This window comes from Hyperoodon ampullatus (assembly GCF_949752795.1).
Source record: "Hyperoodon ampullatus genome assembly, chromosome: 7".
Lineage (NCBI taxonomy): Eukaryota > Metazoa > Chordata > Mammalia > Artiodactyla > Ziphiidae > Hyperoodon > Hyperoodon ampullatus.
This window is the reverse complement of record NC_136920.1, coordinates 40339063-40356558: the sequence shown is the minus strand read 5'-3', so window position 1 is coordinate 40356558 and position 17496 is coordinate 40339063. Positions and strand designations below refer to the sequence as shown.

Below are 17496 nucleotides of genomic sequence, written 5' to 3'. Positions count from 1 at the left end.
GACAGGTGTAGGCAGTTGACTGACTCAGCCCCCATGGGGGCTGAAGCTGTCCTGGGTCCCCTGGCTCAGGGAACCAGCATGTCTCAGACAGGAATTCACAAACACATGTTGAGCTGGGAGTTGTCTTTTCGTTTTCCCATCTAACAGGTCGAGGAGCCTGGGCAGAGCTGCCTAGGCACTCAAATGTCCTTGGGCTTCTTCAGGAGCTGCTTCCAGCATGTGAAGCGGTGTGAGGACAGGCTGTTTCCCAGGCTTTGTCCTCCCTCAGGCCCTTTCCCAGCCTCATCTGGAGACAGAGCCCCGCCCCCCGGCCCTTCCTGCCCTCCTCCTCTAGGTCACTGCCACGATAGGCTCCACGGATGACAGGTCTGTCTTCCCAGACTGGAGCTGAGAGGAGGGCAGGAGGCTGTTGGCTAGTGGAGCGCTGCGGCCGCTGCTTTTCTCCATCCAGGCCACCCTGAAGGAGGGGACCGGGGAGGGCGGCCGCTCCTCCTGAGGCTTGGGCGACCTTTGGCACACGCGCAGTAATGCCTTCAGCTCGACCCTGAAGTTCTCGTTGAGCCAGCAGTAGATGAAGGGGTTGTAACAGGTGCTGCTCATGGCGATCCAGTGGAAGGTAAAGTAGAGGGCATTACTGGTGTGGATGACCTTGCTGGACAGGAGGAGGACGTAGCAGTTGAGGGGGAACCAGCAGAGGGCAAAGAGGACCACCACCAGCATCAGCATCTTGATGGTTTTATTCTTCTTGCGCCGCAGGGCCAGGTATTGCTCCGTGGTCACATCCCCAATGGTGTTGCACAACCACAGCTTCTTGGCCACACGGGCGTAGGCCACGGAGATGATGAGGAGGGGGAGAATGTAAAGCAGGATGAACGTGGCCAAGTCCAGGTACTTCCAGAAGAGGTCGGCTGGCTCAGGGAAGTCTGGCAGGCACAGGGAGCGGACAGTGTCCTCACTGGGGGCAGGGGAGAGAGAGACAGAGAGAGACAGAGAGGGAGAGGGGTAGAGAAGGAGGGTGTGAAATTAGCGTGGAAAAGCCCCATCCCAGGAACCACTGGCATCTCCCTCCACTGGGCTCCGTCTGTTACAGCACATGTGATGAGCAGCCTAATTATCTGACTACATTTTCAGCTCTCCCACTAGGCTGGGCATTCTATATAGGTAAGAAATACACCTAAATGTCCATCGACAAATGAATGGATAAAGAAGATGTGGTACATATATACAATGGAATATTACTTAGCCCTAAAAAATGAAATAATGCCATTTGCAGCACGGATGGACCTAGAGATTATCATACTAAGTGAAGAAAGCCAGACAGAGAAAGACAAATATCATATGATATTGCTTTACAGGTAGAATCTAAAAAAAATGATACAAACGAACTTATATACAAAATAGAAATAGACCCGCAGACATAGAAAATGAACTTATGGTTACCAAAGGGGAAAGGTCGGGGGGAGGGATAAACTGGGAGTTTGGGATAACATATACACACTACAATATATAAAATAGATAACCAACAGGAATCTGAAAAAGAATTTATATACACACACACACACACACTCATATATATATATATATATATATATATATATATATATATATAACTGAATCACTTCGTTGTACACCTGAAACTAACACAACATTGTATATCAACTATACTTCAATTTTTAAAAAAGAGAAATACACCTAGATCACTCTGTGTCCTCTTTACTTTGTATTATTCCTAGCCCAGAATAGACACCCAATAAATATTTGTTCAATAAATGAATGCAACACTGGTGTTCCTAGTCTTAGAATTAACTCATCCTGGGAGCCTGATGGATTCAGGAAATCTTGGAATTTCCCATTGTACTACCTACTCCCATTCCAGAGAGGATCCAAGGAATGGGGCAAAGAAATGGGTCTTGAGAATGTGAATGGCAATGCCTGAACTCATACACCTTCAGCCACTCAGATAAAAAGTACTTATTTTCTATGGAATGTACCCAGTCCTCTTGAAATTTTTTAGGGACATCTGTGTATGTTGGAAAACCCAGAGCTGGTGGGTTAAGAATATGCAGATTATGATTTGCTGAATGAGGTGGCAGGGAGCTCCCTCAGCAGCTTCCTTCCACTTTGGGGAAGCAAAAACCCAGGGGCCGTTTTGATTGAAGGCGCAGTTTCAATACACTCACACAAAGGAAGTCACAAGACTATTACTTACATCACAGAACGGGGGCGCTATGAGCCAGGAGAAGGGCAGTCCTCCCTCCCCCGTCACAGGTGAGCAGGAGAGAGAGAGAGAGCAGGGTAGCAAGCACCTGTTACTTATAAGGTGGTTGGGGCAGAGGTCACTAATTTTTCACAAGTGGTCATTTTAAAAGATGCCCCGATGGGCTTCCCTGGTGGCGCAGTGGTTGAGAATCCGCCTGCCAATGCAGGGGACACGGGTTCGAGCCCTGGTCCAGGAAGATCCCACATGCCGCAGAGCAACTAAGCCCGACGCCACAACTACTGAGCCTGCGCTCTAGAGCCCGTGAGCCACAACTACCGAAGCCTGCCTGCCTAGAGCCCGTGCTCTGCAACAAGAGAAGCCACCGCAATGAGAAGCCCACACACCGCAACGAAGACCCAATGCAGCCAAATAAATAAATAAAAATAATTTTTTTAAAAAAATGCCCCGGGAAAAGCAAGGCAGGAACTTGTGGCAGGAATCCTAAGCTTGGGTCTTTATCTAAATGTCCAGACTCTGGGTGCGAGCAGGGTTTTCGTACTGTGAAATCTCTGAGCAGCAACTCAAAATTGCTGCTTTTTTTCCATCATACCATGTAGCTTGTTGATCTTGTTATAGGTGCAGCTGGCCATCACTAGTGAAAGAAAGAAAACTCTCTTCACTTTTATTAGCAGAAGAAAGAAATAGCCTTCCATATATGAAGGCAGTTGGGGAGTCTGAATGCTGGGAAGGGGTGGGTATGTGATTCATTCGATAGCCTAGAATTCGGGGACAGAGACTTTATAAATTAGTTGAAATTGGCCTTCAGAGCTTGTTCTCTGGACCCCGCTTATGTCACAGGAGTGTATGTAAATGTATGTCTCAGGTGAGGCAGCACATGGTAAGACCTGCCAGCAGTGCACCCCCTAGATCCCCTTTACTGGTCTGGAGCACCAGGCCCCCAGCTCCGGCCCACCCGACAAGACACAGCTGTCAGCCGTGATCTTCTAGGGGCCTAGGACTACCCTAAGGCCACTGAAGATACTTTCCACAGATCCATTACGAGCCGGAAGTGGCCACGTATCTCCATTTCCCCCAGGAAGGCCTGGAATACAAAAGCCCAGCTCCCTTGGCTCAAAGAAGGCAAACTCTGTGTTACCAGTCTGCTCCAGAGCTCCCCCTGCAAACCACACCCTCCCTTGGTCTCTCCCCATTTGCTGTCCAGCTTCTCCACTGCCTTACCCATTACCCCGGGAGCACTTTCTTAAAAATCCCAGGCACATGTACCTTCCTTTATCTCAGGATCTGTTTCTATGGAACTTCAGCTGAAACAACAATGAACTGATGAAGATCACTCGAATCTCATTCATGCATTCAGTAACTACGTACAGAGAGCTTGTGATGGGAAGACAGTAATATAGATGCTAGGGACACCAAGATGGCAAAATCGGAAACGGGGCCAGCTCCCCCCAACCTCACAGTCTAACAGGGGAGATCACCTTTAACTGACTAGCAGCACACACAAGTGTTTAAATTTCAAGACACTGAATGCTTTCCATTCTGTGAGAGCACAGGACAAAGCATATGATAGATGGGAGGAAGTGGGGAGGCGGGTAGAGCATCCTGCCTGAGACACTTAGAGATATACATGTTCGTTTGTAGGCTGTGCGAGAGAATTTAAACATCACCGTTTTAAACAGGGCCTGGGTGATTCTGAAGCTCAGTACCTGTCCCCAGTGGCAGAAGCTGATTGCTATTGCCTTGACCTTACAGACAAAGGGACAGAGACTAAAGAGGAAGCTAAAAGTGTTGCAAAGAAAAGATGAGAAAAAGCAGAAAAAGTGCAGAGGATACGCACAGGCCTGGAAGCAACAGGATGGGAAGGAGACAGAGAGAACAGCTCAGCGCAGCAGGTACTGGTAACTCTGAGATTCAGAGGGGGCTCCGATTTCCCTCTGTCAAGGTTCTCCGGATCCCCAGGCTGCTCCCCACTAGTTTATCTCACCTGTACTTGAAGGTAAATAATTTCTGGCAGATAGCGTGTGGAAGTGAAAAGAATGTTGCCATGGTCCAGATGACTGCGATGTAGGTGACACCTTTTGTGATTGAGATCCGGGGTTTTAACGGATGCATGATGACCTGGAAGACAAGCAAACCGGGCATCACTGGCTGAAGACAGTTTGAAGCAACTAAGAAATCCAGTCGATGCAGCTCACTTGTCACAATGAGGCAGGTAGGTCCTACTTAGAGTCAAGCACCCCTTAACTCATTATCGAGCCCCTGAGCTACACCACCACACCGTCCAGCCCACAGGGGTACAGAGAGGGTGTCATCTGGACTCAGAGACTCCAGGCAGTTCAAATGCCCCTTGCAGGATTTCCCTGGTGGCACAGTGGTTAAAAATCCACCTGCCAATGCAGGGGACGCGGGTTCGAACCCTTTTCCGGGAAGATCCCACATGCTGCGGAGCAACGAAGCCCGTGCGCCACAACTACTGAGCCTGCACTCTAGAGCCTGCAAGCCACAACTACTGAGACCACGTGCTGCAACTACTGAAGCCCGCGCAACTAGAGCCCATGCACCGCAACGAAGAGAAGTCCCCACTCGTCGCAACTAGAGAAAGCCCGCGCACAGCAAGGAAGACCCAACGCAGCCAAAACTAAATAAATTAATTAATTTAAAAAAATGCCTCTTGCAGGTCATGCGTGGCAGAAGCCTGGTGCAGTGAGAGGAGGGGGGAGCAGTGAAGGGGGAGGTCTGCTCCCACGACACCCACAGCGAGGCTGGCACAGGAGCAGCCGTGGCACCTCAGGATCTCATCTCGTCTGCCCACGATTCCAGATCCTTTAAGTTACAAAGGGCTCCGAGGGGTCTGAGGGCGACACATGTCGGGAGGAGACTCTCACCACTTATCATGGGAAGCTGCATTGCCCTTTATTTGGAGGTTCACCACACTGTCTCTGAAAACCATTTCTAAAATTGCAGTGGGGCCCAGCTTTCCCAAGCCCCAAATTAAACCATTGTTAGAGGCTTTGGGCTGAAAAGCATCTTGGAATTGATTGCTACTGTATGCCAATCAATTCTCCTAAAAGGTTTAAATAAAGACTTGGGAATTTAACAGCATCCTCATTTAAAGATTAGAATCATTATTCCTTTTTTTATTGAAGTATAGTTGATGTATAATGTATAAATTGCAGGTGTACAATATAGTGATTCACAATTTTTAAAGGTTATACTCCATTTATAGTTATTATAAACTATTGGCTATATTCCCCATGTTGGACAACATATTCTTGTAGCTTATTTTATAATAAGCTATAGTTTGTACCTCTTAATCTCCTACCCCTATATTGCCCCTCCCTTATTCCCTCCCCATCGGTAACCACTAATTTGTTCTCCATATCTGTGGGTCTCCTTCTTTTTTGTTATATTCACTAGTTTGTTGTATTTTTTTAGATTCCACATATAAGTGGTAGCACACAGTATTTGTCTTTCTCTGGCTGATTTATTTCACTTAGTATAATGCCTTCCAAATCCATCCATGGCAAAATTTCATTCTTTTTTATGGCTGAGTAGTATTCCATTATACATATATACCACATCTCCTTTATCTATTCATCTGTTGATGAACACTTAGGTTGCAAGATTGGAATCATTATTTCTTGAAAAAGCCATTTGGGGATAGGTGAGTCGGGTCAGAAAGAGAGGTCATAAAGAGCTGCCATTGTCTCAGGATGCCATCCCAGGACACACTGGACATTCTGCTGTGTCCTCCCAGTCTTCTCCCAATTTTTTAAGGTTTTATGGGAGGAATGGACTAGGCTTTAGAAGCTGCCCAGCACATCTCCATTCTCGACTTTGCCATCCTTGCCCCTCACATGCCATTGTGGTTTAGGTTGATAAAGGGAGTGGAAGCCTCAGTCAGAGGCCCTGGACACTTGAAGAACCTGTAGACTCTGGGACGGGATCCCATGTGTGGGTATATGTCACAGCAGTGTGGCCAATGTGGGCAAGACTTGCCCCCTGCTCCTCAGACCTGCCTTTGGCCCAAGGGTCAACCCTCAGTTAGCTGTGTTAAATGCGGTGGGTATAGTCCAAGTAAAGGTGATCCAGAGTCCCTCTTGTTGAATTAGGGGAGAAGGTTAAGAAAAGGCAGGAAATATTTGTATGCAACCTTTTCACACTTTGCACCGAAACATAAATGCCAAAATGACGGCATTTCAGGGTTAAAGAGATCTCAAAGTTTGCCAAGTCCAATTCCCCATTAGATGCATGAATGTCCTCTAAAACATCCCTATCAAGTGCTCATCCAAGCCTTGCTTAAATATGGCTGGTGACATGAAACTCACCTCCCCAGTAGCTTTGTCCACCTTCAGACACTTCTAATTAGAAAACTCTTCTCATATTGAGCTGCATCTTTGAGTCTGTATCTTAGAAGCTTCCTATCCCTTGGTCGTGTTGTACCTCTTGGAGCTACTCAGAATAAATTCCCTCCTTGTCCTGGTGGCCCTTACGATACCAGCCTTGTAGGTGCCCTTGCATCTTCTCAGAGCAGACTAGTGATCTTCTAGAGATCCGAGCATGAACCTGGAGCCAGACAGACCTCAGTCCTATTCCTACCTTCATCAATCATCAGGCATGTGATCTTGGGCAAGCTATGCATGCCCTTTCCTGAGCCTGCACACCTTGACTCAGCAGAGACCCAGTGTACAACAATGGTTCACTGAGTCAGCATGAGCAAGGCGCCTGTGTGGAGCCGCCCTCCTCCAGGATGGGCACCCTCAGGTCCTTTCCAGCTCCCTTCACCATATCGACCCATGTGAATCCGATGGAGCAGGACAGTGAGCTGGGCCTCCCTACCCCACCTGACACCTGCGCCTGCCACCTGCCCGCCCCCCTCCAGCTTGTTTACCTCTTCAACAACCTGGGTCCAGAAATATCCATCTCATCTCCCAGCCAGGAGCCTTGCCTCGGACCTGCATTTGCCACTCTCTTTTCATCTGTGATTTTCCAGATCTGCTTTTCAACCCCCCCCAAAACAAACTCATTCATTTCTGACACACAAAATGCCAGCAGTGAGTCTTCACTGGAGCAACAAACGTGGAATAATGTTTTGCAGCCCTTAGCACAAAGGGGCTATATGCCTAATTTAATGCTCATAGTGGTCAATAAGAAGACAAATATGCTCATTGAAAAATGGGCTAAAACACTGCCTTCAGCCCCCTGGAAAGCAAAGCCGGGGAGGGAAGGACAGGGCATCGGGGGGTGGGTGCCCTCACCTGGTGGCGGTCCACGGCGATGGCTGTCAGCGTCAGGGCTGAGACGTGCAGGGAACAGTACTGGGCGAAGCGGCTGACGTGGCACATGCCTCTCCCGAACACCCACGTGCTGTTCACAAAGCGGACCTAGAGATGAGCCCACAAACATCAGGAGACAGACAGGCCTTGACACGGACACTCGCTCCCTGTGGTCTCTGAGGAGCATCCCACAGGAGCCTTCCCCTCCTCCTTCTTCCTCTGCGCTGCTGGACTGTGGGTCACGCGTGCTTTTCTCCAGCACGACTCATTCTCTATCATTCAGTTCAACAAACCCTGACCCTGCTGTTATGGCTGGGCCCTGTTCAGTGCCAGGACAGCGTGGGAAGGACATGGGCTCTGGAGTTAGATTTCCCACCTCTAATCTTTTCTAGCTGTGTGACCTTTGGCAAGGTAGTAACCTCTCTGAACCTCAGTTTACTCATTCACACACACACAAAAGGCTTAAAAATCTCTACCTTGTATCTTATTGTAGGGATCAACTTTTTTTAAAAAATGGCTACAGGGACTTCCCTGGTGGCGCAGTGGTCAAGAATCCGCCTGCCAATGCAGGGGACACGGGTTTGAACCCTGGTCCAGGAAGTTCCCACATGCCGCGGAGCAACTAAGCCTGTGTGCCACAACTACTGAGCCTGCACTCTAGAGCCGGTGCTGTGCAACAAAGAGAAGCCACCGCAATGAGAAGCCTGCGCACAGCAACAAAGAGTAGCCCCCGCTCGCCGCAACTAGAGAAAGCCCACGCGCAGCAACGAAGACCGAAGGCAACCGAAAAAACAAACAAAAAAAACTACTTAATAAAAAATAAGTAAGTAAATAAAAAATTAAAAAATAAAATAACTTTAAAAAGGCTACAAAGTGTGGAACACATCTGGCAGATTGCTAGAAAGATATGATTAGAAATAAATAGCAGCCATTTTTATGGTAATAGTAAAATTCATTTTTGGCTCATATGAGTTCAGACTCATGGAGGAGACACATCTGAAGAGTCACAACACAGCACGTAGGCTGTGCTCTGGAACCCTAGCTAAGCAGGCCTGCAACACGTCATCTGGGAAGGAGTCCCAGGGGCCTGCAGAGGTGGGAGCAGGGACCAGGCTCTGGGCAGGGAGAGAAGACAAGCTCCCAGGGCATGTGGGGTCCAGGGAGCAGACTTAGGCCTCACCCCACATCCTCCATGGCTATTTGCTCACTCACTCAGCTCCTGAGCTCCTATGAGTAATGTCCCACGCCCAAGAGAGATCAGGCCTTGATTCTGATCAAGGAGCTTCCAATGTGGGCAGAGGATGACTCAGGTATCTCAGATGCAAGACAGAAAGTAGTCAGTGCCCTACAGAAGGCCCAGACAAAGGGCCACCAGGTGGGGTGGGAGTGTGCTGAGGCAGAGAGCACGAGAGAAGACACCAAAAGAAATAGAGCAGGTCAGCTTGAGAGGAAGCATATTGCCTAGTGATTTACAGCAGAGTATTTGCTAGTGATAGCTGCCACCTTGGGCAAGGCACTTAGGCCCAATGAGCCTCATTTTCCTCATCTGTAAAATGGGGCTAATCCTTATTCACATGATTGTTATGAAACTCAAACACACGTAAAGCAGATAACACAGGTAAAGCAGGTACGACAGTGCCTAGTACATAGCAAGTACTTAACACTATTAACTGCCATTATTATAACATATTAGACATTTGAGATGAACGTTAAAGAATAGGTAGTATTTGCCCAGGGGGAGATAAGAACAAAGTGCTTGGCACTAGGTCAGAAATCCCAGGACCTGTTTGGGGAACAAGGGTTGGAACTGTTTGGCTGGAATGTGTGGATGAGAGTCATGAGGGACATGTCTGGTCTGATCATGAACCTGGGACAGCAGACCATGGACACTACTCTCTCTGGAATAGGCAGGGCGGAGCAGCCCAGAAACATTACAGAGCAGGAAATCCTTAGCTACTCCTACTTCTCGCCTCCCACAATCAATGAATCACCAAAGCCAACCAGTGCTACCTCGAAGGGCTTTCAAATCCATCCCCTCTTCTTTAGTCCCAAGGCCGTGGCTCAAGTGGAATCCCCCATCATGTCTCATCTGGACCATGATAGCCTCCAGACAGCTTTCCTCGTCCTCTAGTCTGTCCCCCTGTAATTCAGCCTTCACGCTGCTGACAACATTTTGTTAATCAAAAATCAGATGCCTGCTTAGAATCATCATGGCCTTCAAGAGACGGCCAGATGCCTTACGAGCACCCAGGCCCGCTCGCAGCCCTGCCCCAGCCTTTGCTTCTGGCCACCTCTGCTTCCCCCTGCCCTGCTGGCTCCTCCGCTGGCCTTCCTGCCTCCGCTGCTCCAGCTACAGTGAACCGCTCAGCGTTCCCTCAACACACCGTGAACTTGGACACCCTTGCCTTTGTTCGCCTGGGTCCCTCTGTCTGCAATGAACGTTCATCTAGGCCTGGGAAATGCCTACTTATCCTGGCCCCTTCGAAATGCCACGTGCCCTGAAAAGTCTCCTTTGAGCCTCTTGTGGGATTCTGGCAGGTCAAAGTAAACGATCACCTTCTCCAGGCTCCACCACATTCTGTGTACGGCTCTGCCGTGGGAGTTGTGAATAACTGTTTGCTTTTCTCTCAATGACCAGAGCTGGATTTCATGCCGATGTAGAACGTAAAGTGGACAGAAAGGGAGACCAGGGAGGAAGGATATCGTCACCAACCAGCCCAAGGGCAGGACATCTTACCCCTTCAAGGAGCCTGGCTGAGGGCTTAGAAGATCCGCCCCTGGTTGCAAGAGCCTTGGAAGCTCTGACAGGAATCTGGATTGGGATGGTTGCATGGGTCAGGTTGAAGGCCAAGCTGCTTTGGATCAACCGGGAGTGGGGGTGGGTTCTCAGGACCTTGACATCCCCTCTCTTGCAGGACATCCTCCGGGTAGGGGCTGTCAGCTCTCAGCCGCAGCCTGGCCTCCCTCCCCACCTGCCCTGTGTCTGCTGCAGATCCAGCCATGCATCCTGCTCTGGGCAGCAGCATAGGGCCATGCCCTGGGGCCTCCCAGTTTCCATCTTGGGTGGCCCAGTCCAACCCCAGCACTGCAGATTGTCAAGTCAGAAGCCAAGGGGGATCCAGGAGGAGCCAGAGATGCATTGTCCTGTGCTTTAAGACAGCGGGGAGGGAGTGTATGTGTATGGGGGGGGGGGGGCGGGGGGTATCTGGAAGTCCCTTTGTCCTTGGCTAGTCCCCAGAACATCCTGAGTGACCAGGAATCTATTAAATGTAGGCAGGAAGGAGAGCAGGAGAAGTCTATGGTTTGGACTAGTGGTCCAAGGGTGCCCTGCCCCCTAGGTCCCAGTTGAGTGGCTTAGGGGACAGACCTCTGGCTGCACTTGAGTCAAGGGAAGTAATTCTCATCCTGGCTCTGCCAATTACCAGCCAAGTGACCTTGGACAAGGCATTGAACCTCTCTGTGCCTTAGTTTCCTTATCTGCAAAATGTGAGTGAAGTTCTCATAAGTGAGGGCGAGAGAAAATGTAGTTTTTAAACATAAGGGTTGGAAGGACATTCACACAGGTGGATAGGCTTGTGGGAGTTCACCCTCTTCTTTTTGCTTGTCTGTTATTTCTGGTCAAGTGTGTGTGTGTCTGTGTGTGTGTAAGAAAGAGAAAGAGATATGGTTTGGTAATAACTCAAGTATCAACAAGATTACTCCAGAAATTGCAAAAATATAACTCATGCTGCAGAAATACAAGGTGTAACAGTCATGATGATTACTTGGTCATAACCCTCCCAGTTTCAATCATCCATGAGCACCACAGTCCCAAGTCACGGAGGGAGAGAAGTGACACCACTAAGGCCCAGCAGTCAGGGCTCGGTGGAGGTTGTGGGAGCGAGAAGGGGGGCTCACCCACCACCCTTGTGCGGATGCCCCCAGGCTGCCCCAGCTCTGGGGCCCAAGCCCACCTAACCCTCATCTCTTCCACAACACAGTCTTCACACACAGACTTTGCTGTCAAACCACAGAAGGCAAATGCAATTTAAATAAGTGGTTTAGGAAAATTCACTCATGGTTCCATTAACAACTAGCAACTGTTTGATATTTCAGCTTGGTGCAAAGCAGCATCTCATGCTGGGACATCTCATGCTGGGACATCTCATTTAACCGCCTCCCGGTTGGGAGGCGGGGGGAGTTGACCTAACAATCTATGCTGGAATTTCAAGGGGCTTTGATTTACTGCACCATCATCAAGCAGGTTCATGCTCAGTGACATTAAACAGGAAATGGTCATTTGTTCACAGCTGGCTGCAGACACTCGAATCATTGACCCCAATGCCACGAGCTGCAGAAGCGCTGGCTTAGAAGATGATGAGAGAGAGACAAGAGACAGAGAAAGAGTCGCAGAGAGGAAAAAAAGATGAAGACACCAAGAGACAGAGAAGAGAGACAGACCCCCGAGAGACAGACAGGCAGAAAGACAAACAGAATGACAGAGACAGACACACTAAGAGACAGACCAACAGAGGGGAGTGTTGAGAGATGAGAAATGAGAGATGAGAGGGCAAGAGAGAGGAGACTAAGAAAGATGAAGACAGGAAGACAGGCAGAAGAGGGGGACCGGCAGGGAAGTGAGGAGAGAAAATCGGTGGAGAGAGGGAGAGGGACGCAGAGAGAGACAGAAACGGAAATGAGAGACATCGAGACAGCAAGAGAGAGGAGGACAGGGAGAGGAGAGAGCGGAGCGCCAGCCCAGCCCTCGCGGTCTCACCAAAGTGAAGGGGGTGTTGAGGAGCGTGATCATTATGTCGGCGACGGCCAGGTTGACGATGAAGAGGCTGGTGGCCGAGTGCATCCGCTGGTTCTTGAAGATGACATGACAAACCAGGACGTTGCCAAAGAGCGAGAAGATGATGATGAAGGAGTAAGCCATGATGAGCAGGGCTTTCACCGTGGGGTTCTGGGACTCGGCCCCGTAGCGCCTCCGGCCCACGAAGTTCTGCCAGTCGGAGAAGGTATAGTTGTTCCAGTAGAAGAAGTGCGAGGCGTTGGGCCCCACCAGGGACGCCTCCGGACTCTGCTCGTCCGCGGCTCGCGCCACTGCGAGGAGGCAGAGCAGCACGCACCGAGGGATCATCTTTGCAGGAGCCTCCGCGCCCGGGACGGGGCGGGGCGGGCGGGACGTCCCGCCAGGCCGCGCACGTGCGCTCAGGCGCGGGGCTGTGTGCGCAGGGACTCCCGGCCTCGCAGCGCCCGGCCGGCGCCCACTCCCCGCCGGCCTCCCGCGCGCGATCGGCGCGCACCGGGCCGCCGGCCGCACTTTTGTGTCTCCGCTGCGCCCCCCGGCTGCGGGCGAGCGAGTGCCTCTGCCTATCGGGCGGCGCGGCGTCTCTCCGGGCGACCGTGACGCTCTCCGGCTCGGCGGGCTTCCCCACCCCCGGCCTCAGCCCGCTCTCGCTCTAGAAATAAAACTCCAGCCAGGCGTCAGGGCTGTTTCCCTAAAAACACTCATCCGCCTGCTTTCTGCTTAAGCCTCGCCATCGGAAAGGGAGCCGGCGGAAGGCGCCCCGGGGCGGTTGGGGTTTCGGGGGGCGCGCGGCAGGGACTGAGGCCGCCCCCTCTAGGCAACCCCTTGTTCCGCGCGGGGCTACTCCGGTCCAGTCTGAGCGTCAGGCTTGGCAGGTTTCAAGTTGAAGTGGGTCACTGGGGCCTGGCAGTTCTGGCACAAGGTGAACAAGGCAATCGATGTAGGCTTGCTCCAAGCGCCTTCAGTGATCAGACTTCAGATGTCCTGGGAGGCTGGCCAGGTTTTGTTTCCTTCCCTTCACTAAGACTCAATATGTGTGTGTGTTGCCGGGGGTGGGGGTGGGGGGCTTAGTTTTTCTAGGACACACTTCAAACCAGTTCTCCTGATGTGATCCAAGAATCAAAGGAGATCAATAGCTCTGTGCCCACTTCCTGGGTAACTGAGTTTTCTGCCCTGGCAGTTTTTGAAGCTGTACCTGTAAGGGATGTTACCCGTGCTGTTTTCTGTTCCCCACCTACTCCTCCAGGAAGTCTTGATATCTTGCTGACCTGTTCTTTCACTCCCCCCTGTGAAGTCTCTCCCAGTCACCCCTGGCCCGCCATCCATCTCACCAGATCCCACGGAATCAGAGTCAAATTCCAGTTTTATCACATCCTAGCTGTGAAATCCTGAGCAAGTTATTTAACTTTTCTGGCCCTGGTGGAAAGTTTTCCTTTTTCCTGTAAGTGAGGTTTTCAGAGACCTGGGTAGGGATCTCCCACCACATTACTCTCGGGTGCTATATGCAGTAACTGGTCGACTGCTTATAACTGCCCCCTCACCCGTCCTATTGGCAAACCCCATGTAGATTCTTTTTTGTCATCACACCCTGCTGAGCGGTGCCCTTAGGCTGGGACTCCATCAAATGACTCAAGCCCAGGTACCTTCTGAGGTACTTGGTTCAGGAGAAATCCTGCACCTTTGTCCTACCTAAACCCTGGAGAACAGACCCCTCCCACCAAAGTCCTCTTTTCTCACTGGGCCTTGAGGGGAAGCCTAGCCACCTTTCACTTTGGAAACTTTCCAGGAAAGTTAGACATCAGCTTCTGTACCCCGTTGAGCTCCAGGGACACAGGTCAATAAGCAATTAGAAAATGGTTTGGTAAGTGTCACCATACTAAAGTACAAGGTGCACTCATCTAGGTGAGAGGGAATCAGGGAAGTCTTCCCAGAGAAAGTGACAATTCAGCTCAGTCCTAAGGGACCAGCAAGAGACATTAGGTCCCAGAGGAGGAGGCAGAGGGAAGAAGATGGAGAATTCCATAAGGAGGGAATCATGGCACGTGCAAAGGTACCGAGATGAATGTGAGTATAGCTCATTCGACAACTACAGGAGTGGAAAGAGCTAGAGCATGTTACGCAAAGAGCTATCAACTGAAGAAAAACGTACACCCTAGAAGTTGCCAGTTCTGTTTTATTCAGGGACCACACTGAAGATTATAGCCCAGGAGATAGCCTCTCAGATCGCTCTGAGGAACTGTTCCAGAGAGGTAAGGGAGGATGAACACTATAGAGGAGTTTTTGTTAAAATAAAAACAAACAAACACCAAAAGATGACTGTTAATCAAAAAAAACACACATCTCAAGTTAATGAATTTAGTGTTTTTCTATGTATGGGAGGATGCAAGAGTCTGGGCTCATTGAAATCATTCCTTTGACATACATCTTAACTATCTAGGGCCAGTGTCCTGTTTTTCTCCACCCTGAATTCTCCTCAGGGCACACTCTGGTTGGTTTGCAGTGGCAGATGGCTTGATGGCGGGCAACAGTCTTTGTTTGCTGAAATGACAGGCAACACATGTTTTTTTGTTCAAAGAGTTGAGTGGAGAGAGAGGGCTGGAGAGGTAGACAGGGGCCCAAACAAGAAGTGTCTCATCCGTTTTGAAATCCTCATCAAGATTTGAATGATTTCCAGAGAGCAACAGGAATTCACAGAAGGGCTACAAGTAGAGACTGAGAAGATCAGATCTGCATTTTAGAAAGAACAGTCTAGCAACGGGAGAATAGAGGTGCTGGGGCTTGAGGCAGGAGGTTTGAAGGCTGTTCAAGTGATCCAGGAACAGAGGGGAGACTTGGATCCAGGTGTCGACAACGGGAGGGGCAGGGTTGACAGAGATTGGAGGGAGGAAGCAAGGATGATTGCCAAGTTCTCGGTGTGTTCGAAGTCAAACACTAAAAAAACACCCAAGATGCTCCTTGGACCTCAGCCCCTCCCACAGCCTTTAGCCTACCTTTCTCCATTATCAGAAGTCCAAAGACGTCCACTCTTGTCTCCAGTTCATCACCTTACATTCCTTTGTTAAACAACTGTGTCTGGGAAGAGAAGGTAATGAGCAGATGTCCTTCGATTCTACTGATGGACCTGGTGGGTCTCACAGAATCGTGGTTGGAATAGGGGATTATGTGACTGATCCTAGGAGAAGGGACAGGGGTGCCAGGCACATGAAATAATAGATATTTAGCTACAAGAAAGAAACCAAGATACTGCCTGTGAACATGTAACTCAAGACATTGGGTGGACAGGATGCTCCATCAGGATGACTTGGCAGCATCTCAGGGAGGCAAGTCTTGAATGTGATGGTGATTTAGAAAACGGAGCCCTTGTTAGTTGAATTAATCCCAGTGTTGAGAAAGAATGTATGGGCAGAAGAGGGCTACTCAGCATCAAGCACAGAGAAAGAAACCCAGGGTAAGCAGTGTCCTTCCAAGCCCTGTCGTCTAAGTACCCTGCTTGGTGCTCTGGACATCACACTAATCTGGAGCACCTCATGCCTTCACGTTGATTTCCTGCTCACCATGCCCACCTTGTAGGTGTGAGGGCATTTGTGCCAGGGGCTTGAAACTTTCTCTCTGAAAGACGAGGTGACATATTTTAGTTCTCACCTTTCCACAGAAGTAAATCCTGAGCCAAAATTTCCAGTGCAAGGGATTATTGGGGAAGTGAAAGCAAACATGAGTAGAGAAAGAGGAAAAGTGAGACAAGGAAGGGAAGGTGGCTGACAAAGAATGTACTGTCAGACCAGCTACCACTGTGGGCAACTGAGCTTAATCCTGCTGGGAAAGCCAGTATAAAGCATACACGTCAGCTGTCCAAGCCAGGTGAGGGAGCTGGGGTGTCTACATACCACCTCCTGTCAATCACTGGTTGAACGCTGCTCCCAGGGATGTGGTAATTCTCCTACACTTCCTGCTTGCCAAGTAGGTAGCTGAAGGGGGCTCCAGAGGCCAGAGAAGACCCTCAGATTGGAGGTGGAAGTTGGACTGGTATGCCCTGAAGGGGTCGGGGGTACTCACAATATACAAGGGTAGGTATAAATTCTAGAATCACTTCTTCTTCTTCTTCTCCAGGCATTCCGGCTCTCTGCTCAGCCAGGCCTGGGCCTCCTGAGTTTCCAGCCAAGCACCACCATCCTCGACTTACCCTGAACTTCTGGAACAGCCTAGTGCTTAATGAAAGAACATCTCTCACCCCTCACCCCCTCACATTAAGACTAATTTATTAAGAGAAGTTCCTCCCTCAGAGGCTGTATCAGTTCTGTAGCATTACTACTGCAGTAACTAAAGAGATCTGGGAAGACACAGAGCTTCTAGAATGAAGCAGCTCCTTCTTTTGTGCCTTCTGAATAGAACCAAAGACACTGTGTATAGTCAGTATGTGCTGTTGGGGAGAAAAAATTTTCTTCTACCCATTTAGGTTCTTTTGGCTGGCCTAGTAACTAAATTAACAGAAGACAGATTAACAAAAGAAAAACAAATTTAATTACATACGTATGGGATCCCAACAGACAGTGAGAGGCTCCCTAAAAGTCAGGCAGTTGAGGTTGAGATGCCATATTCTGAACTAAGAAGGCAGTAGGGGTCTGTGGCTTCAAAGAGAAGGAAGACAATTCACAGGAAAATGGGAAGAGCCAATGTCTGGTAAACAAATGTTTGCCATGCCGTGCAGAGACAGTGGAACAGAGAGGATTTTGAACAGATAGGTCCTGCTGGATTCCCCCATGTTTCCACGTGTAGCCCACACTCTCTGTAGTTATCTCTGGTGATAGTTCTCTTCCTGGACCAGACCCTCTGTCTAAATTCTTTTAGGCAGTTAAGGGGGAGGTAAAACAACAGTGACAACAACAGCTCTTCCTGAATCTTCTGGGCCTTAATTGACTTCAGCTCAAACTAGTCCATAAGCCAAAGTGGCATATTTCAGGGATGCTCATTCTGAACCCCTTCAGTGCCAAATAGTAATTATATTTCTGTCCCTAATAATAGTCATACATGTTAAAGAAACCAGAGAGCAGAGTTTAGTGTTTAACTCTTTCAAATGGACTTGAAACAAAAAATAAAAATAACAAATCATTTCACGAGTACTTTTTTTCTTTTTTCTTTTTTTTTGCGGGCCTCTCACTGTTGTGGCCTCTTCCGTTGCAGAGCACAGGCTCCGGACGCACAGGTTCAGTGGC

General features: G+C 49.5%; 1 protein-coding gene across 1 annotated transcript; it reads right to left on the bottom strand.

Moving 5' to 3' along the window:
- Positions 1–330: 330 nt before the first annotated feature.
- Positions 331–12616, bottom strand: GPR83 (G protein-coupled receptor 83; the record flags this gene model as incomplete). Its single annotated transcript, XM_079709232.1, has 4 exons — positions 331–955; positions 4203–4336; positions 7477–7602; positions 12251–12616. The coding sequence occupies 4 exons, from the start codon at positions 12614–12616 to the stop codon at positions 331–333; spliced, it is 1251 nt and encodes a 416-aa protein (XP_079565358.1).
- Between the last annotated feature and the right edge of the window lie 4880 nt (positions 12617–17496).